Source organism: Dryobates pubescens, chromosome 14 (assembly GCF_014839835.1).
Source record: "Dryobates pubescens isolate bDryPub1 chromosome 14, bDryPub1.pri, whole genome shotgun sequence".
In the NCBI taxonomy this organism is placed as follows: Eukaryota; Metazoa; Chordata; class Aves; order Piciformes; family Picidae; genus Dryobates; species Dryobates pubescens.
In genome coordinates, this window is record NC_071625.1 from 7,925,300 (window position 1) to 7,947,524 (window position 22,225).

General features: G+C 46.0%; 1 protein-coding gene across 2 annotated transcripts in view; it reads left to right on the top strand.

Moving 5' to 3' along the window:
• The window catches only part of ZNF704 (zinc finger protein 704), a 70,177-nt gene extending 48,722 nt beyond the window's left edge, over window positions 1–21,455 (top strand). Inside the window, exons 3-9 of one of the 2 annotated variants that reach the window (XM_054167482.1) lie at window positions 4,025–4,128; window positions 8,563–8,795; window positions 11,212–11,312; window positions 12,978–13,239; window positions 15,578–15,682; window positions 19,398–19,492; window positions 21,237–21,455. In XM_054167482.1, coding sequence (XP_054023457.1) covers window positions 4,025–4,128; window positions 8,563–8,795; window positions 11,212–11,312; window positions 12,978–13,239; window positions 15,578–15,682; window positions 19,398–19,492; window positions 21,237–21,348 — 1,012 coding nt within the window. In that variant the 3' untranslated portion in view covers window positions 21,349–21,455. The remainder of the gene's footprint in view (window positions 1–4,024; window positions 4,129–8,562; window positions 8,796–11,211; window positions 11,313–12,977; window positions 13,240–15,577; window positions 15,683–19,397; window positions 19,493–21,236) is intronic. The other variant, XM_054167483.1, reaches the window with a different exon arrangement.
• Window positions 21,456–22,225: the final 770 nt, after the last annotated feature.

Sequence of the window (22,225 nt, forward strand, 5' to 3'; positions counted from 1 at the left end):
CTCAGAAATTCTCAGACATCTGTAGAGAAAGGCAGGTATGCAAGGGGAAATCTGTCATCAGGGAAAAAAGGGAGGATAGGAAAACCAGAGCAGAGCATCACAAGACAGAGGGACTGAGATGACAAGGGGGAAGTTGAGGAAAAGGCTTGAATTTATGGAAATTACAGACCATCTGCCTGACGGTATGCAAAGCAGAATGATTCACATTGGCAGTTGCCTTTGGCTTTCCAAGACTACCTTTCTGGTGGCTGTGATTTTAAGACTAAACTAATAAGAGTGCTCCTTTGAGACTTCCCTCCTTCCTGAAGAGAGAGGTGCTGCTCACTGTGCTGGGTGTGAAAAGAATTACTGGAGTAATTGTAGTGAAAACTTCAATATCAATGTCTCTGTGATTGCAAATTCTCTCCTCCTCTGTCCTCGTGGAGCACTGCGCATGCTCGGCCGCTTCTAGGTGTGTTAGATGAAGACACAGAAACTGGACCATTAGACCAGTGCTAGTAGTATGGAAATGGAAAAACAAAAAGATGGAAAATCACAGAATGGGACCTCTAGAGAGCATTGGATCCAAACCCCCCCTGCTAAAGCAGGATCACCTAGGGCAGGCCACACGGGAACATCCCCAGGTTGGCTTTGAAAATCTCCAGAGAAGGAGACTCCACAACCTCTCTGGGCAGCCTGTTCCAGGGCTCCATCAGCCTCACAGTAAAGAAGTTTCTCCTCATGCTGAGCTGGAACATCCTGTGTTCTAACCTATAGCTATTATTCCTTGTCTTATTACCGGGTGCCACTGGAAAGAGCCTGTCCCCTTCCTCTTGCCACTCACCCCTCAGATATTCACAGAGATTAATAAGATCTTCTCTCAGCCTTCTCTTCTCCAGAATAAACAGTCCCAGTTCTCTCAGTCTTTCTTCATGTGCACCAGTGGAAAAGGCTCCACTTCTGTGTGGGAATAGGAAGAGAATTGAATTCTCTAATGGAAAATGATGCCATCTTATCTGCATTACCTGTGGTAGATAGGAGCAGTAGTAGGCTTAGTAGCATCAACCACAATGTGGGCATTTTAGCACTCTTCAGTAAGACTGATAAATGTATACAATATGTGGTTTAATACTGAAGGCAGCTTCCAGGGAACAGTGTGGAAAGTGCTGAAGATGGTATCTTCAAGGTGAAGGAGGTATCTTCATCACAGTTAAATTTCTGCTTGGCAGCATCGAAAGCAGCAGGGCCAGCTGGCTGAGGATGGTGATTTTCTCCCTCTACTCCACTCTCATGAGATCCTGCTGGGAGTTCAGTGTCCAGCTCTGGAGCCCCCAACACAAGAAGGATATGGAACTATTGACTATTAGAGCAGGTCAAGAGGAGGCCACAGAGATAACTCCAGGACCAGAGCACCTCACCTATGAAGACAGGCTGAGAAGTTGGGCCTGTTAAGCCCGGAGAAGGGAAGCCTCTAGGGAGACCTTAGAGCATCTTTCCAGTATTTGAAGGGGGCCTACAGGAGAGCTTTAGAAGGACATTTTTCAAAGGCATGGAGCAGCAGGGTGAGGGGTAGTGACTCCAGACTAGAAGCTGTAAAGTCATCAGCAAAACCAAGGAAGCCTCAGTAAGAGTGAGGGCAGTAGCTTAAGCTTAGTTTGAGTGTGGCTGTTGAAGAAAAGGATGATTTGAAATGCCAGGCTGGCTAGGATAGGTTATTGCAGGGAACTGGTGAAACCATTCTTCCTGCAGAGGAAGCAGGGAGACCTGAAGCTGAGAGACGTGAGGTGGTGGTGAAAGATCTGTTTCCAGGGTCTGCTGACTTCTGCTGCTTATGTCTCAGATGGTCCATTGCAAGTCCTCTTAGATTTACAAGGACTTGGAAATAAAGGATCCAAACCACCTTGGTCATAAATCCAGACCACAGTGGCACAAATACGCCACTCCAGAAGTTGGGAGACAGTGTTTGGAGACCTGGATGTGGTATTAAAGGAAAGAAGAAATCCTCACAGCTGATGTAGTAGATGACCTTGCAACTCATTTAGATTTCATTACACCTAATGACAGTGTACGCAGTGTGAGGGATTGTAACTTCAGTCACCTTAGCACTGGTGGCATAAATTATTTCTGAGAGATCAGTGTGTAACAAACAAACTGCAAATACTGCTGCATAGCTGTCTGCAAGTTCAGCTTCCCAGTGGAGGAAGCTGGAAAAGGCTGAGGCAGTCCCAAGGCATCGGCTCAGATGTGATGCTGACTAAATGCAGATGGCCCAAGCGGCTCCTGTCTTCAGCTTTACGCGTTGCCTCTCTCAGGCTGCTGTTGCTGCAGCAGTGCTGGCTGAGTGATCCATGAAATATGTGTGTTTACATCTATGTGCCAAACTGTAAAAGTGTGTTTGGGAGCAGAGACACAGAAACCAGCACTTGTAGCTGCTGACGTTGTTGTGGCTGGGAAGTATGAGCGGAGCCCTCCTTGTTCGCGGGATGCAGCTGAGCGGCGGCGAGCGGCACTCAAAGTGGGCAGAGAAAAAGTCCAAAGATGGATTTAGTTGGGTTTTTCCTATTGATAACCTGATAGGTTGGACCAGGTAGGAAAAAAAAAAAGCATTGCAGTAATTGCAGGAGTGTGGTTTAGCACAGCTAGAAAAGGCAGGGATTCTCGTGACTGTTCCTGTGAAAGCTTTTCTCTTGAGCACGGATGCCAACGCTGACTCAATGATTAGTGACAAAATGATTTGGAGCAGAGGATAGTGCTTCAGATCAGCAGTCTGGGTCACTGTAGAAGGGGCAACTGCCACATCAGCAGAAGAGCTGGAAGAAGGTAAAATTGCAGACTACTTGGAGGATCTTTGGGATTAGCTCTGCGTCTAGACTCTGACTTCTTGACACCAACTTGGTGAATGCTTGCGACGAGGGCTGCAGTGTGATTGTGTAATTCTGCAGAGGCCCAGGCTGGGAGCAGGGTAGCCCTGTTGCCACACACAGGGAAGAGCCTAGCTGGAAGGCTGATTGCAAGCACTAGGGATCAGCTTCTCCAGTGTGTTGGGTGATTTTGTACTCACATGTTGCAGAAGTGCAGTTATTAGTGGTTCCACAGGTGCCTAAAGGAGTAGGGCCAGGAGTGGACTACAGAGCAGCCAAATCCTTCTCAGAGAGTGGATTTTTATACTGGGATATTAGGTAATTGGAAAATCATCTGGCAGGGTTGATCTCCAGAAAATGTAGCATCTCCATGTCATCTCTGAGGAAAGGTCCAGCAGCACTTGGCATTCTGAGGGAAAGGCTCCTCTGCAGGCAAGAGGACCTGATGGGTGATGAATTCAGGTGTTACATGGTTACAGCAGATACCCAGCTCCATTCCAGTGCTTGATGATGACCATATGACTGCTGTGCGCTTCACAGCAGCCTTGGCTGAAGAGAAGGAGAGTTTCTATGGACGTAATCAGAAGGCAGCAGGAGCCACTATCAGCATTTCAGTTCCAGACTCTTGTGTGTTGTAAAAGACTGGCACAAGAGCTAAGCTGTTGTGCAGCATGGGAGAGCCAGAAAGCAGCTGGGAACTGTTCCATGGACAAGGTCAAGGTTTGTTCACTGAAATAGCAAGAGGCTTTGACTGCAGCATAGTTTCCTGTTAATGAGCCCTGTACCCAATGGGTGAAATGGGATCTTAGAAAGAGGACTGCAGCCAGTATGTCTGGTTCCCCAGTTCATCAGTGAATACTGATGAACAGTTGATAGAAAACATCAGGTAGCTGAACACTTCTCATGTTGGGCTTTAAATAAAGACTTAACCTGACCAGTTTCTTCTAATATCCAACCAAAACCTCCCCTGGTGCAACTTGAAGCCATTTTGCTTATAATAGCCACTTGATTCTGCTCAGGTTGCCAGAGACAAAAGCTTTGGGCCCTCTGCTCAGAGCAGTACTTCTGCCACTGTTCTGGGCTGGCTTAGGGTTTGGGCTGGTATTTTAAGAACAGAACCAAAACACTAAAAGAAGTTGAATGTTTGCTGATGTATTTCCTGCCTCCTGTTCACTGTGTTTCAGAAAATCTTCAGAAGAACTGGACATGGATAAAGTAACAGCAGCCATGGTACTCACCAGTTTATCCACCAGCCCTTTGGTCCGCAGCCCTCCTGTCCGACCCAACGGTAAGCCTGTAGAGCAGTGCCTGGGCAGGGGGTGCAGGGAGGGTTGCCAGGTCCATGTGTCTGAGGGCTTCTTTGCAGGAGCTGTGGCTGTGGTGGAGGACAAGGGGTAAGTGGCTGTCTTCTGGCAGTGACCTGTGCATGCTGGGGATCATGTGAGCTTTGCTCTGACCTGATCAGGATCTTTGGTGCAGCACTGAGAGAACGGAGAAGGAACCTTTCCAGCTGAGACACCATGCACTAGCAGTCTGCACAGCAACAGGTCTGTTTCTGCTGAGGCAGGATTAGACCCTCAATTCCTGTGCCCTCTGATGATCTGCCATCAAATCCATGGTCCCTTAAAAGACTGCTCCATTTGTGGTATAGAAGACACACAAAAATAAACCTAAACAGTTAGTGATAATAATGAGACTGCTAATAAAATAAAACTAATCTATGAAGCTTGAAATGTTCTGAAGTATTCTAATTTAAAGAATCACTTAAATGAGGACAACCCTTTCAGGACATCTCAGCATTGTTTGTATGACTCTGGCTTTTCTTACCTGCAACTGCTGAATAGATACCAGGTGCCCTCCTACTGCAAATAACTGAAGGACTCCGAGGAATACTTAGAGATGCAAATCAGTGGGGAGGTAGTCTGCATTTCTTCATGGAAGCAGAGGCCATCCACTGAATGATGTCCTTTCATAAAATCAAGGAGTGATTTGGCTTGCAAGAGAGCCCCCTGCCACGAGCAGAGACACCCACTACTAGAACAGGTTGCTCAAGGCCCCCTCAAACCTGGGGGCCCCTCAATTCCTACCAATGCCCCCTCGATTTTTTGGGACAATTGTGTGGTTTTAGTATTTCTTTCTAGAAAATGTATGTTTTCTCTAGTTAGCTTCAACTCTAGCTGTGAACACTCGTGGCTCCTGTTTGTGTGCTTTCCAGTGTTGAAAACCAGAAGTATTTATGGAGCAGCGCTGCTCTGAGGAGCCCTGGCAAACCTCTGGCAGTGAATTCCCCAGTGAATGTCCTGCCTCAGGGCTGGAGGTTGCCAGCCCTCACTGAAAGCTAAGGAAAGGGACAAAACATGGAAGGCTAAAAATGTACCTGCCCTCCATCTGCTCAGCTCACAGCCAACACCACAGATGAAGGTGGATTTTGACTGATGTGCCAGGTAGTGGTTTGGAGCAGCCAAGGCATGTCCCACGTTGCATCCCCAGTCAAAGGGAGCTGCTATAGAGTGGGGCAAGGCACTATCTGCCACCTTAGTTTGAGCAGATGACACTTGGCAGGAGTAGCAGTGCACATTAGGTAGCAGCTGGACTGGAAAGATCCTCCAAACAAGCCCTTTTGAATTGCTAATAGGTAAGTGGTAGCTGTTAACTGCCTTTGATATTTCTTCTTGCAGTCTTGAGTGCTCTTTGATATCTCTTCACATAGCTTGTCTGCTTGATTCCCAAAGCTGGGAAGACTAGCCTGAAAAAGTAATTCACTTGTTGTCAGCAGTCACAGACAAGATTTTGAAGCTGTTGTTGGGTGCCTTCTCCCTGAATATCTTACTTTTGCCTGAGTGAAGGCTTACTAAAGGCTTAAAAGTGGAAAGAGTTGATCATTTAAGGCTCATTTGGTATTGCAAGGCTAGGCTCTGATCTCAGGAGCTACAAAGGTACTGGTGATTAATTCTTTACATCCTTTGCCAAGAAAAAAGGCAGGCAGTAGCAGTGTCATTAAAGGAACATTTGTTAAAACAGACAGAATTCTGCTTAGAAGTAAAATCTAACTTCAGCATTAATATTAAAGTCTGATCTGTGCTGGAATTGCTGGGGAGCATCACCCATGTAGACTGGGTCGGAGTCTGGCCCTCATTTCCCTGCAGCTGAGTAGTACTTGGTCTGGTTCTCTTTCACCCAACCCCAGCAATGTGAAAAGAGCCCCAGAATAAGAGAAAGTTGCACTTCTGTTCGTATTTTAAACTTCTTTACGTTGACAGATTTGGTAGTATTAATGAGAACCAGCACTTGGGGCTTTTTCCTGTTGTCAACCTCATTCATGGTCTTGATTTACATCTCTTTCTCAGCGTGGTGAGGAGAAGCTGTAAACCAGGAGGACACAAAGCACCACCATAAATGTGTCAGGAAGCAGTAGCTGAAGGGGTGCTGCTTCTTTTGTTTCCATGAGGAAACGGAAATATTAAACTGTGCTGAGGCCAAGAGTTGACACCAGATGTACTGCTTGGCTGTGGCACAAGGCTCAAGTGCTTAAATGAAACAAACCCCACCTCCAGGACAGCCCTGAGTTGCTGGAACATGTCCAGAGAAGGGCAACAAAGCTGGGGAAGGGTTTGGAGCACAGCCCTATGAGGAGAGGCTGAGGGAGCTGGGGTTGATTAGCCTGGAGAAGAGGAGGATCAGGGCAGACCTTATTGCTCTCTACAACTACCTGAAGGGAGGTTGTTGCCAGGAGGGGGTTGGTCTCTTCTTCCAGGCAACCAGCACCAGAACAAGAGGACACAGTCTCAAGCTGCACCAGGGGAGGTTTAGGCTGCATGTTAGGAAGAAGTTCTTCATAGAGAGAGTTATTGGCCATTGGAATGTGCTGCCCAGGGAGGTGGTGGAGTCACCATCATTGGAGGTGTTTAGGAAGAGACTGGATGGGGTGTTTGGTGCCATGGTTTAGTTGATTAGATAGTGTTGGATGATAGGTTGGACTTGATGATCTCAAAGGTCTTTTCCAACCTGGTTGATTCTATTCTGTTCTATTCTATGCTATGCTATTCTATTCTATGCATCTGCTCATGTGATGGAGCACTGCATTGTTTGGTGAGCAGCTGATGGGAGTGATAAGAGGTTTGTCCAAACTCAACTGAATCAGGAGAAAAACAATTTACTGTTTGAGTTAAGCTTTTGGTAGCAGGTGGTAGACATTATTTTCTCCCTGATGTCACTAGTTAAATCTGTATCTGTAAGAAATTGATAAGGAATGAAGGAGTGACTTTTGCAGAACTCCTCGGGGCAGGTGCTGGCTTGAAAAGACTCCTGTCTCACACTTCAGCAACGTTTCACCAGCAGATAAGCTGTTATTTGCTTGCCAGCTCCAAAGCTGGGTATTGCACAATGTTCAGGCGCTTACAGTGCCATTGCCAAACGCTTCCAGTGCCTGAGTTAAGGAGGAACTGCGCCTAAGCCATCCCTCCCCATGTGCCCTGTGAGAACCTGAAGCTTCAGGCAGAGCTGCACGTCGTTGTACATCTGGGCTTCCTCAGGGTTTGCTGAGCTGATGACTCGCATGCTCCTCTCCTGCTAAGAGCCCTTTAGGCACTGGGAAGAGTGACATGCCAGTAACCAGAGCCTGAGAACCTCAGGATGGCTCAAGCTGTGCCTCAGACTGTGAAAGCAGAGCCACCACACTCCGAGCTGGTGAGTAACCTGTTGGTTTGAGTGCCTGCTGGCAGCCCAGTGTTTGGGGAACTGCTGAGGTGAGGAGGTGGTTCCTCCAGTGAGTAGGTGTGGAGGTGAGCCAGAGTCTGTGACCTGCTTCTGAAACCAGATGCCTAATGATTCACCTGTATGAAGAAAAAGGGAGATCACAGTATCACTAAGGTTGGAAGAGACCTCGAGGATCATCAAGTCCAACCTGTCACCACAGGCCTCATGACTAGATCATGGCACCAAGTGCCACGTCCAGTCTCCTCTTGAACACCTGCAGGGACAGTGACTCCACCACCTCCCTGGGCAGCACATTCCAATGACGAATGACTCGCTCGGTGAAGAACTTTCTCCTCACCTCGAGTCTAAACCTCCCCTGGCACAGCTTGAGACTGTGTCCTCTTGTTCTGGTGCTGGTTGCCTGAGAGAAGAGACTAACCCCTTCCTGGCTACAACCACCTTTTCTTCCAAGGATCCCTACAGCCTCATTTAGAGATCCAAAGTGAGCAGAGGCCCATGCTCAGGGTGATGAGGAGAAGGCACTTGAGTGTGTATCCATGGTTTTCTGTGCTGTGTAGTATTGTGATGACCATCATGGTTTTGCAGGTCTACTTAGGGGCTCAGAGTGTATGTCCCCTTCCCAGGGAATCTGCTGTTGGACAGGTGGTGACTTGGAGCTTGCTGTGATGTCTCAGCACAGTGGTGTGTTCCTGTTGAAAATTGAGGACATGTTTCCCTTTCACCTTGCAGGCAATACCTGACTGCTTGTTGTGCACCAGAAGGGGTTCTTTTCCAAGCCTAGCATTTCTTTTCAGAAAAATCCCTACTTAAAAAAAAAAAAAAGTCAGACATGGAATGTGTCATTTGTATGCAGTGGGTTAGCTGTGACTTTTCTTGCTACATCCAACAACTTTGCTTTCCTTCATTAAATGTTAATTACCGTCACGGCATCTAAGCCTTAGATGGAAGAGCTCCGTAGCCCCACACATGAGACTGTTGTAATGATGGCTCTTGTTGTTTTTGGCAGAATCCCTAAATGGATCTTGGAAAGAAGGAGGATTTGTGCCTTCTAGTACCAGCAGCAGTGGATACTGGAGCTGGAATGCTCCCAGTGACCAGTCCAACCCATCCACCCCATCTCCACCTCTGTCAGCTGATAGCTTCAAAGCTTTTCGGACACCTTCCCAGCCAGATGATGGTATTGATGAAGCTGAAACAAGCAACCTTCTCTTTGATGAACCCATTCCTAGGAAGAGAAAGGTTAGCTTTGTGTTGAATTCCATACCTATGGGCAGACAGAATTGTGCTGTGAGAAAGGAAGAGGTCACCCAAGCAGCTCTGCATGTGTATGCCTCTTTGGCATCCTGTTAACACAGGTACTTGGCCTCCACACTATGCCTTGTTCAACCTCATCACCTGCTGCACACACATGCTGCCATCAGCACCACATATTTGCTGGCAGATGGTGAGGTTCTACAGAGCTTCCTGCTGAGAAAACACTAGAGTGATTTCCAGAAGGTGTTGCCTCTGGCCATTCAAGGGATTTCTGTCCTACTATGGCAATTTCTTTGTATGCAGGATGCAACAGGCAGCCTTGAGATGTCATCACAAAAACTGGATGTGGCCTTAATATCTCTTGTTCCCTGCAAGTGCTGTTTGTCTGACAGCATGTCAGATACCTTAATACTGTGAAGCTTTCTCCGTGCAAACATATGGAGTGAAAAAAGGAGAGATCAAACCTGATGGCTTTTGATACAGTATTAGCAGTGGCCAAATTTATCCTTGGTAGGAGTGCAGAAGCAGACTAAATAAAACACAGCTTTAAAACACAATCAAGTCCAAAACTGCCCCCCCAGAAAAAAGCGGTGTTACGCTAGCAAGCAGGATCCTCTCGAAGAAAAAGAAAACAAAGAGATGGCACTGGTCCAGCTTCCCTTCCCTCCCAACACAACAGGACAGATTTTACATAGCAAGATGAAAAAGGGCTTTTTGTAAGGAGGAAGACCAGAGAATTTATTCTCCTCGGTGATTTTGTTTCTGGCTCAGTCTGAGACAGTTAATTGCTTCATCGCCAGCAGGAAGAAGCTCTAATGATTGTTTAAACCTGTTCAGATTTATCCTTCTGCTCTAGAAGCTGCTTATTTGCTGCCTCACACTGTTCTGTCCTGGTTTGTGGGAGAGGGCTATAAGATGTTTGTGCTTCTTGTTAGAGAGACAAAAAATATTTTGGAGGACACCTTTGTTAGGATAAATTTGAAGCTAGAGCTGACTGCTAAACTAAAGATAGAGCTGATAGTGGGGGCTGTGGGACAGAAGAAGGAATACAGAAGTGTTCTAGTTTCCTTTTTACTTCTCAAAGCTATTAACATCAGCTTGTTATCATCACTCTTACTTCTCAGCTGCCATGAGACAGATGGGTTTGCAGCTGCCACCTGTCTTGTTTTCTACGGTGTCAAGAGACCTGGGGCTGTTCAGCCTGGAGAAGACTTAGAGGGGATGGAGCCAGTCTCTCTTCAGCAGTGCCCAGTGATAGGACAAGAGGCAACAGACATAAACCAGAATCCAGAAAGTTCCACTTAAACATAAGGAAAAACTATTTCTCTGTGAGGGTGCTGGAGCACTGGACCAGGCTGCCCAGAGAAGTTATGGAGTCTCTTGCATGGGCAAGCTGCTGTGGGTGACTCTGCTTTAGCAGGGGGTTTGCACTAGGTGATCTCCAGAGGTCCCTTCCAACCCCCAGCACCCTGTGATTCTGTGATTTCTACTTCTGTAGCCACCACACATCTATTGCACTGTCAGTTCTGGTTCCTAGGGATTTTGCTCTGTGTGGCAAATGCTTGTTTAGATAAATACTAACCCTGGCTGCCAAACCTTGGTTTATAAGTGAACTGTGCTTCCTGCAGGGTTTTGATTCTGGTCCCAGCATGGTACTTTATCTGTGTACAGCTTTGCACCTCCAGAAACCGAAATGAAAATGTTCAGGTCATTTCTTCTTTAGGGTTGTGAAAATCAGCAGGAGTAAAGCTGGAAATAGAGGGACTGGTAACCCTGCTTGTACTCATTAAAGTTTCTTCCATTTCATGTTTGGAAAATGTCATGTTAGCAACCACTTCCTGTTAAGAAAGTTGTTTGCTTGAAAGTTTCCACTAGCGTAGTTACTCCTCACCAAACCATTTCTGTTCCATTGTTCTCTTAAATAAAGCATTCTTGGCAATTCTTGGGTTAGTCAGAAATGGAAGTAGGGTTTATGGTCTGCATTTCTGCTGAGTGACAGTGCTCAAAGCTCGCTTTGGGAATATCTTAATTTAAGAAGAGGCCTTGCATTAAGTTGGAAGTCCCCACCAGCTGTTCTTTGAAAGGCCCCAAAGAGCAGTAGTAAGTCTGTATTGTCTGCCTTGTTGAGCAGGGAGGCAGAAACTACAAACTGCAAGTGAAAAAGCCATACCAGAGAGCAGTGAGTGGTAGAGTTCTGTCTCAAGCTGCTCCTGCAGCTTGTCATGGAATTCTGTCGAGTTCAGTAGGGTGGCACTGCTGATGGAGACATCGTTACATCATTGCAGAGTCAAGGCAGAGGCTCTGAACCTTCACAGGGGTTTGTAACTGCCTATCTGCTCTGGGTGGCTTGGCTTGCTTTCTATCCTCCATACAGCTAATGTTATTTTCTCATCCCTTTCAGAACTCCATGAAGGTGATGTTCAAATGCCTGTGGAAAAACTGTGGGAAGGTACTGAGCACAGCTGCAGGGATTCAGAAACACATACGGACCATTCATCTTGGGTAAGGCAGCAGTCTCTGATGGACAGCAAGTGTCAGGGCCAGACTTCCCAGACTCATTCTACATCAGATCAGGTGCTTGTGCTAGTTCTGAGTCAATTTAATGCCAAATAAACCCCCAAATCCAAAGGAACCTAAGAAAAAGCAGCTAAACTTCAGTTTGCATGTGTATGCTACTTGGACTAGGAGCAAAAGTGACTGAATCCTGTGTGACACAGGCTTGGCTCAGAGCTTTAGCCGGTAACTGAAATCTCCTGTGCGATTCCCTGAAGTGACCTAGCTGTGTCATATGGAGTTACAGTGGAGATTTGTGGTCTTCACCTGTAAGATATGTGGAAATCCATCTCTGTTGTGGAAATCTGTCTTACTCAGTGTTTAAAAACTAAAGTGACCAAGAGGAAATAGTCTGGTATGGAGCTCAAGGAGAGTCTTGCAAGGGTCATAGTAATTGCTGTTGAGCTTAGTCTCTGAAGAGTGAGGCTAGCAGAAAATGCAATTAAGAACATTGCTTTGGCCTGTATGTTATGGGGACATTGTTTCTCTGGCAATTAACATCAAACAGCAGAAATTCCATGGAATTTGTAGTTTGCCAGAGAGGACTTTTGGTGAGTGTCTGACTGTGGTCAGATGGTGCTTCTGGTAGAGTCTTTCATACCTGCTGAAGCCATGCTCTCTCAATAAGTTCTGCTGAGTAAGCTGGTGAGAGGATCATAGAGACACACGGGCCAGCAGGCTAGGGGCTGGTTTTGGGGTGCATGCCTGGAAAGGGAGAGGCCCAGCATTCAGCCCTGGGCTGGACATGGAGGTAGAAGGGTGCTTTGGGCTCTCAGATTTCCCATGGGGTGAATTTCAGGAGGAAATACATGTGCATGAGCTGTGAGTTACCTCTGTACAGCATGTGGAAAATGAATGTGCTAAAACAGGGGTGTGGTTTGGACTTCACAAATAGCCTACTGGGAACTCCTGCTTTGACTGGGCTGCTGCATTCCTAGCACAAACATTGCAGTAAATAGTGCCAGGCATGGAGGCAGAATGAAACCTTCCACACCTCCTGCAGGAACTCTGCTTCTGGAGAGTAGGACCAGAAAGTCCTTCGCTGGCAAGCTAGCCTGTATGTGTCCTTTATCTACCTGTGTGTGAGGGAATTGTATGATGAGACTGTTTTCTAGCAGCTTCTTCTATTATGCCAAGGAAAGTTATGGTGAACCATGTCCATAACTGTGTCTGGTTTAATTAAGTAACCTGTGCTAAGACTGCAGCCTGCTTGCTGTACCATTAGCGAAGTATATCTTGTGTTTGTCACCTTTACCTGTCATTCTGTGGCTGCTTTCTCAAATGTGTTGAGATCCTTGTTAGCTTCAATAGTCAGCAATGAGCAGCTGATATTTAAGCTGAAGCATAGAAATCAAACATCTACTCCAGGGGCAAAGAATTAGTCAAGAGTAACACAGAGACAAAAAAAGAAATCCAGTTCCTACTGCTTTTCCCTTCAGACTAGATGAATTTCTTTCCCTCTCCCCCTTTCCTGCAGCCAGAATGCTACTAAGTAGGATTTGAACTGGGAATATTGACAGTGTGAATACATTTGCTCATGCATCTAGAGCTTGAAATTCACCTTGGGGTTCTTGCTTTCATGTAATCAGTCCTTCCTTCTTTGTCTTGGCACAGACGTGTAGGAGAGTCTGACTACAGTGATGGAGAGGAGGATTTTTACTACACAGAAATCAGGCTCAACACGGACTCAGTAGCTGATGGCTTAAGCAGTCTTTCCCCAGTCTCTCCATCTTTAGCATCTCCACCTTCCTTTCCCACCCAAGATGCAATCCGTCCTGAAACTTCCTGTGCCAAAACTGAGACGAAATTGATGACACCTCTGAGCCGCTCAGCTCCTACCAACCTCTACCTCGTACACACGGACCACGCTTACCAGGTAACCCTGCTGAGAGTGACCTCCACTGAGTATGTGGAGCTCAAGCTAGATCTTCACTTCTGAGCTAGCTGGTTGGTTGGTTGTGCCCCTGCCATAGCTGCTGGATCTGGGGCTGCTGTTTATCCAGCTACACATTGGTGCATGCTTCACAGAAACATACAGTGGTTTGCATTGGAAGGGACCTTAAAGATTACCTAGTTCCAGCTCCCCGTGCCATGAGCAGGGACACCTTCCTCTAGACCAGGTTGCTCAGGGCTTCATCCAACCTAGTATTCAACACCTCTAGAAGGGGACATCCACAGCTTCCTTGGGCAACCTGTTCAGTGTCTCACCACCCTCACTGCTGCAAAGAATTTCTTCCTAATATCCAGTCTAAATCTACCATCTTCCAGCTTCAATCCATCCTGTCCCTACAAGCTCCTGTAAAAGGTCCCTCCCCAGCTTTCCTGTAGGTCCCCTTCAGGTACTGGAAGGTTGCTCTAAGCTCTCCCTGTAGCCTTCTCTTCTCCAGACTAAACAGCCCCCGTCCCCACACTTCAGGTTGGGAAGAGTTGCTCTGTGTCCCACTGCCTGCATCATTAATTCTGCACTGACCATCAGGAAGGCCCAAGGTGATGTGCTCAGATGTGATCTCCTGCATTGTAAAAGTCCTCATTCAGGCAGCTGAGTCCAGCCAGAGTCTTCATTTGAGCTCTGCTTTCACTGGACATGTCTGTAGGCAGGTACCAGGGGGATGCCAGGAACAATTCATTTCCTTTATCTGTGGAGTGTGAGTCTGCACGTGTGAAGCAGAGCAGGAAGAATGAAAAGGCAGATGTGGTGTCCTCCTGCCTTTAGAGGTAGTCCTTTGCAAATGACAAAAATCCAATCAGATCCCAGAACTCCTGTTGCAAAAACTTCAGCTGAGCTCAGACAGAAAGCATACATTTGGAAAGTGCAGTAAAATGTGACAGGTTTTGGTCTGGATACCATGTGACAAAAGAAGAACAGAGGCTTTCAAGCAGTGTGGTCCATGACCTGCCTAGGCACCAAGGAAGGGAACTCTCTTTCATCAGACTCAGTAACTTCTGCATAGAGCACTGTGCAGATGGAACCTTTGTGCTGTGTCTGGAGCAGACCCACTACATGGGAAGAGGGAAGCACACAGAATTCACAGGCTTGTTGTAGACACTTGTGCATGGCTCAGGCATTTAGGTTGTCCTTGCAAAGGAGCAGCAGAGCAGGTCAGTGGCATCCTGTGCTAGAGTCCTTTCAGTCCAGCAAGAACAGCACTCTTCAGGAGGCAAAATGGAAATTCAGCTCCCATCAGAAGCAGGAGGAGTTGAGCCCAGCTTTCACTCATGGCATTTAAGCATTCCTATGACTAACCTGTTGTATAAAAGGGAGGAGAGGAGAGGGTGACAGCAGCATCCTTTGTACTATCATGTTTTGTCCATTTTGCTTGCTGGAGTGACCCATGTCCAGAATTTAAGAACTTTTTTTTACTTCTGATCTTAACTGTGTCAAAATTAAAGTATTGGATGGTCATGGTGTGAGGAAGGCAACATCACAAATGAATGAGAGCATGACAGTAGAAGCTACTTCATTGGGAGCAAAGAGGCAAAATTCACAGCTCTTAGAATTCAGATAACAGAGCCTGAATGACATTCATCCCAGGATTCCTGCTAAGAAAGGGGAAAATATGTGGAACCCAAAGCTGGGCTGCAAGAAACCTCAAGACATCTGCTAATTGCCACATCCCCTATGACTGGGAAATGGCAAATATGATACCTGTACTAAGGAGTAAAGGGGAAGCAAGCAGGCAAGTCCAGACACTCTTGGAATCATAGAATCATTCTGTTTGGAAAGGACCTTTAAGATCAAGTTCCATCCATTACCTAACTCTGCACAGGCTGGTGATAAACCATGTCCCTCAGCACCACATCTTCTTGTCCAAGAAGCCTCACCAACCACCCTTCAGTTGTTCAAGCCAGCTGCCTCTTTGTTTATCACTCTGGAACAGGTGATCATTTGCAGTGGATTTCTTGCTAGCTCGCATTAGTTGACAAGTTCTTTGTATGTGTTGTTTGACTTTGTGGGGAGGGTTAATCAGATGTAGCTTGGGAGGGATTTGTGTGAGAGCTCTTGTCTTGCAACAAGGTTTTAAGAACAGTGCTGTGTAAATCTGTCCCTTCCTCCCTGGCTTACCCATGGTTGGCCCTTCCATAAAGGTAAAACATGGTTTTTTTCCAGCTTGGAAAGTCTGTAGTAGATTTACAGTTTCAGTGGGATGAAACCTTGAAATGCTTTGGAAGAGGAATGGTTCTTCTTACTGGAATAATATTTTCTTTCCACACAGGCCACTCCTCCAGTGAACATTCCAGGGTCAGCAAAATTCACTCCCAATGGCAGTAGCTTTAGCATCTCCTGGCAGTCACCTCCAGTTACCTTCACTGGCATTCCAGTAAGTGAACCACACCACACAAAAAACAGGAAAGACAAAATGGTTTTAAAACCTCTTTTTTTGATTGTTTCACATTGTCTTGTGCTAGAAATAAGCTTGAGCTAAGACTTGCCAAAAAGAACCAAATGAAGTAGATGCCTCAGTTTGCCAGCATAGCTGATTTTAACATTGTTTTGCCAGTCTCTTGAATCCAGCAGTTACTTTTTCCCTTTTGCATCAGTGTCTACAAGCAGCAAACTGGATCTATAGTGTGTGGGGTTTTTTTAAACTCCGTACTTACAGAAGAATATTTTGGTGGGTGCAGAGTCTGGCACTGTATGCTCCTTCTTTCTTACCAAACTAGGTGTACAATCAGCAAGGTGATGGCTGTGCTCAGAGGCTAATTGGATTCCAGCAGTAGGGCTGTTAGCTAAATGATCTTGGAAGATGAAACAAGTTTGAAAGGCAGGTGGAAAGAAACAGTAAGATGAAAGGCAAAGTCTGATTCTAGCAGGCTACATATATGTAGCTCCTACTGATTGCAGGAAATTGTTGGTTTATACAGAAAATGTGTTCAATCCATGCTGCATCTTGGTATGAGCACAACACATACTGCATTTAGGATAGGATAGGATAGGATAGGATAGGATAGGATAGGATAGGATAGGATAGGATAGGATAGGATAGGATAGGATGGGATGGGATGGGATGGGATAGGATAGGAACGGAACGGAACGAAACAATGCAGCCAAGGTCAAGCAGAAGAATAGAAATAGAAATAGAAATAGAAATAGAAATAGAAATAGAAATAGAAATAGAAATAGAAATAGAAATAGAAATAGAAATAGAAATAGAAATAGAAATAGAAATAGAAATAGAAATTAATGGGAGAGGAGGGGAGGGGAGGGGAGGGGAGGGGAGGGGAGGGAAGGGAAGAGAAGAGAAGAGAAGAGAAGAGAAGAGAAGAGAAGAGAAGAGAAGAGAAGAGAAGAGAAGAGAAGAGAAGAGAAGAGAAGAGAAGAGAAGAGAAGAGAAGAGAAGAGAAGAGAAGAGAAGAGAAGAGAAGAGAAGAGAAGAGAAGAGAAGAGAAGAGAAGAGAAGAGAAATGAAACAATGCAGCCAAGGTCAAGTAGAAGGATAGGATGGAATAGAATAGAATAGAATAGAATAGAATAGAATAGAATAGAATAGAATAGAATAGAATAGAATAGAATAGAATTAACCAGGTTGGAAAAGACCTTTGAGATCATTGAGTCCAACCTATCATTCAACATTATCTAATCAAACAACTTTTTAATGGAGCTGTATTAGGTGTAAAGTCAGCTCTGAGCCTTTCTTGGAAAAAGCTGGATTGCAAGGCTCATTTCATGAACAGGACTGCAGAAGTGAGGTGTTTGCTTAAACACAGGCTTGAAGTAGTCCTGAATGTAAAGCAGTGTAAGTGTGGGTACTGCAGAGGAGTTAAAAACATTTATGAAGAGCTCTAAGGGATTTGGCTTCTGGTGCCTAGCATGGTGAGCACTAAAAGTAAATCACTATTTATAAGTAGTGGAAAATCTTCTGTGTAAATAAATAGAAATACATATTAATGTATCCTGGGGTTTATTGGAGGGCATTTTTCAGTACAAATGTATATTCTCTAATGATAAACCTTTGTGAGATCACAGCACCTCCTTTGCTGCTGTACTTTGTGAATGTATGGCTCTTAAAAGCGTGTTACACACAGCACACTGCTCATACCATACAGCCCTTGGGTTGGGGTTTTTTTTCCCCTCCTGACAGTCAATATTAGACATGGCAATATGAGATACTATTTCCCTCCTTTCTCTTCACCAAGTGAATCTCCAAAGCTTCTTACTGTCAACCTTTGGCAAATCTTTGGAGATTTTCTGCAGAGGCTGTGGCATCCTGCAGGGCCGATAAAAAACCGAGAGTGGCTGAATCAATTACACTGCACTCTGCCAATGAATATTTATTAAATTCCATCAAGGAACAACTAACAGTGAAAGACATCCTGCTGGCAGCAATTTCAACAAGAGTGCCTTGACAGAGCCTGCTATCCATAAAGTTCCTTGAGAATTTGATTTCCCAACAATGGGGTTGATACGGAGTAATTATGAAACGGGCTCCTTTTGTGGAGCAGCAGCAATCGGTGCCAGGAGTGTTGAGCATCTACAAACCCAATTAGTCACATTGTAAATCAGACACTGAACAGGCCAGGATTAGACATGTATGTGTTGGGCTTGCTTGTTCGAGCAGCAACATTGATCTGTGGCGGCAGAGTTAAGAGTCCTCAAAAGAATCTCGGGAACGCCAGCTCCCTCTCTGAGAATCATATGGAGATGGCAGTTGTTGAAGTACAATTTCAATGCAGTGCCAATACAAAAAGCTGGGGAAGGAGGGTAGGTGGCAGAATGAGAAACCACTCAGGGAACCACATAAGCTGCCTTTATACCTGCCTGAAAACATTTATAAGGTGGAGGGGGTGGGGGGAAGAAAAGGAAAAAAAACCCTTCCAGGTTTGCACACATTGAATATCCTGCCATCCATCAGATGGGTTGTGAATTCCAAAGGCTTGCCTGCAGTGGAGACTTGCACACAGTAAGTGGGGATGGAGTGCAAAGTGATGCTAAATGTCTCTGTAGTAAGGGAAGGTTTCATTTCTTCTGTTCCAAAATTGGGTATCTTCTCATCAAAGCAGGGCTCTGTCAACTGAGTCAGTTACACTGAGCGTAACTGCTTTAGGAAAGCTGTAGAACAGGGAACTTTCTCCTTCTCTTAGGAGGCTTGTTTAAGCCCAGACTTGTGTGACAGAGCCAGCTTAGTATAAACTCCTGCAATTGTGTAGGTTCCTGGTCCTCCAGACAGGATGCACGTCTACAGCACACGAGGGAAATTCAGAGAATACATCCAAACAGTTTCCTTTGGCCCTGAACCTTAATATTTATCCCAGCCATCTTCTAAAAGGGCTTTGGGATGCTTTCTTGGCCTGGACAGACTACTGAGCAGTAAAGGCTTAGGAAAGGATTTGCAAATGTGCCTAAGTTTGTCTGGCGATGATGGACTGGGGCCGTTCTGTCCCAGACCTATTAGAGGGCTGTTGAGTCCTGGGTTTGAACAGGCTTCCCTCTAGGCCTGCATGTTAGCAGTGAAGGCCATGAGAGAGATGAAATTTCAAGAGAGTTGTCTTTTATGGGTTTTTTGACACCTGCCTCAGGTATTTCCCCATTCATTTGTGTGGACACTGAATTTGGATGACTCAGCACTCCCTGATTGCTATCCCAGGCACTGGAGTGTTCAGAGAGGCATCGCAGCTTGGTTTAAGTCTTGAGCAGAGCAGCACTGACAGGCCTTTGTTAATGTGAGTGTGCTTATCAGCAAGCTCCTGAGCACCTCAACAGAAGCCACAGAGTACTCAGAGTTCTTAAACAAGATTGGGTCCATTTTCTGTATTTCCCCAACCCTGCAGTGATGCTGATCTGTGTCCTGGTCTGCTCTGTTAGGGTGACTAGAAGCAGAGGGATACAAAAAGGAGCTGTTATCATGTACCTAATGCTCAGTGGACATCTTTCTCTAGAGACCTACAATGTACTTGTGCTGTGTGTTACCTGGTACCCTTGCCCGGGTGTCCTTGCCAGCGTGCACCACGAGCTGCCTTTGCTGGGACAAGTGTTTATACTGTGTTCATTCCTATCTGTATGTTCTTCACAAGCAGCTTTTTTGTCTGTATTGACAGGTTTCACCAACTCATAATCGTCCTGCAGGGAGTGGAGAGCAGAAACAGTCCCACACAGTTCTTTCATCACCGCCTAGAGTAGCATTTGGCTTGAGGTATGGGACCATTAGCTCTTGCTGACAGAGCAGCAGCCTCAGAACCTGGAGGGCACTTAGTAAATAAGATGTTAGTGGACAGAGAAACAGAAATAAGACCACCACCACCCAGCACTGTAGGGGGACAGGCAGTTTCTTACTAGAACACTTCAGACTGAGTGTTCTGGACCTGTTTGGCTTTGCATTAGCATTGAAGGTAAAGTTGGGGCGGAAAGGGAGTTGTTGGGAAATGAAACAGGCAGGGCTGTGAGGGAGAACTGCAGGCCTTATGCCAAGCACATCCACAGGTCAGCTGCAGCTCCAGATGGCCCTGTGAAGCAGCACTGCCCTGAGTCACTGCTGCAGCCAAAGCTTTCTGAACAGCAGTATGTGGTTTTGTCCTTGGAAGGCTGGGCCACCCTGAGTGTTCATCACCACTCAGTCAGTGTGGTATTTGGCTTCAACTGAATTCTAAGAAACCATAACTTAGACTAAATTAGATCAAAGCTTTTTATACCTTGTCTTCCTAGACATGAGCTTCACTCACTTCATTTGCAGCTAACTGACGTTTGTGTCCCAAAAGTTATGCTAAAAAGCCAAACTGTGATGCTAAATTTCTTACAGAAAGGCAGTTCCTTATTTCCCCCAGTCCTAAAGGTGACTGTAGCCTAAAATGAGACAAAAGGAAGATGTAATGCTTTTCACTTTCTTGGTGACTCTCAGATCGTTGTTTATGCTACAAGCTGAACGTAGGATCTTCCCAACTCATGGATTGTGCCCATTAATGAATGTTCAGCGATCACAAAGTGGACAGGTGTGCAAGAGAGGGGTCACCAGGCAGCTGCCACGTGTGCCACGCAGTATGTAGTAGAGGAATGACACCAGTCTGAACAGTTGCTTGATTTAAAGACTCCAGGGCAGAGGGCTCTGCTGTAGGGGAGCTGTGGTTACTTGTTGTAGGGTTGCTCCCCAGGTTTGCTGGCTTGCTGTGTGTTCACTAAAAAGAGTCCCATTTCAACAGGTACTTTGTAAACTATTGAGTGTGGTTGTAAGATGGGAAACATGCCAGTCCTTACAGCTGCAGAAGCAGACACTGCCTCACTGCCTGCCTTTCTGCCCTGGGGAACCATGGGGGAGCAGCACACGTGAACATGCTGCAAGCGAGGGCAAGGGCTAAACTTTGTTGGCAATTCCTTTGCTGTTTGTCAGCCAGCAAGTCAGAGTCAACCACGCAGGAGGAACTGGCAGGCTCAGGAGCTGGTAGCTTTTCCCCTCTTTTGCATAGCTGCTGCCTGCTGGTAGGCACAGCCTGCAGCTCAAGGCTATACAAAATATTTGGGCTAAAGCAAAGACGACTTACGCCTGGCATGACCAGGACTGTGGCGTGGAAGAGTTCTGACCACCCGTTACGGCTTGGCACTAAACGTGGCTGAAGTGGCATTTATCTAGACTGGGGTTAGCTGCTGGCTGCAGTCAGGGCTGTGTGTTTATGATCATCTTTGGGGCAGAGGAGCAGGCTCAGCAGGTGCTGCAGAGGCTGTTGAAGCCAGGTGAGGAGAAGGTCTGGTTTCTCAGAACTGTGGAGTCACGACCCTGTATCTGTCTGCTCAGTCAGCTCCCAGCTGACTGGAGACAGCACAAATCCCTCTGAAGGGCCAGGAGTGTGACTCTGTGAGTTCTCTGCCTGCTGAGATCGTTGTCCTGCTCTTAGGGCGATACAGCTGCAAAAGCATCTCATTAACAAGCTTCCCTTTCTCTCTGACAGGAAGCCTAGAGGGGAGGGGAAAAAGTGTCGGAAGGTCTATGGGATGGAGAACAGAGATATGTGGTGCACTGCCTGCCGATGGAAGAAGGCCTGCCAAAGGTTCATCGACTAAAGATTGCAATTATGCAGAGGATTTGGGGCCGGGGGAGGACAACAGCAGAACCAGGCTGCTGCGGCTGCACTGTACCACTTCCCATTTTCCCCTCCAGTGATGTGGTGGAGGGGAGTTTTGGGGGGGGGGGGGGGGAAGTGTTTTTGGGGGGTGTTTTTGGGTTTGTTTTTTGTTTTTCTAAAGAGCTTTGTATTTCAAAGTGAAGCACTTGTAGCCAAGGAGAAGCACTAATCAAAACCTGTGTGGAGCAATAGAGATTTAAAAAGAAAAGACAAAAAAAAATATAAGGAAAAAAAGAAAAAGAAAAAAAAAACAAAAACAAACCAACAACCTACAAGCAAAACCAAGAACAGACAACAAAATTCTGTCTTACTCAGTATGGAAACCAGAGCAGCTATTAGTGTTTTTCTGTAAAAGAAAGGAGAAAACCAAGAAGTTAAGGTGGTTGTTTTTTTTTCCTGCTAACTCTATGAGCTCCTTGCTCCTTTAGGATCATTTTTAACCATTTCAGTCTCCGTGCTGTGAACATCTGTATTTGCTAAACTGAACAGGTTTGGGGTTGTTTTGTTTTTTTCCTTTTCCTGAAAGGGAAAAAATTCTCTTTTGGAAAGCTTTCTAATAAAGACTTCAGAGTCCTATAAGCTACAGTTTTCTCAGCAGAGGCTGTGCTGAGACTGGAGACCGCTCAGTGACTCTCCTGGTGCGAACCATCGCACGTAGGCTATGTTTTTGGAAGAGGGATGTGGGGAGGAGCTGGGATTTTCCTTTGTTTGTTTCTAGGAGAAAAGCAAAAGTCTGAGTTCAATAGAAGGACAAGCAGTGCTCCTGGAAGATTTTTGAAAGCAGGAGCAGACCAGTGGAGTGGAACAGAGTCATT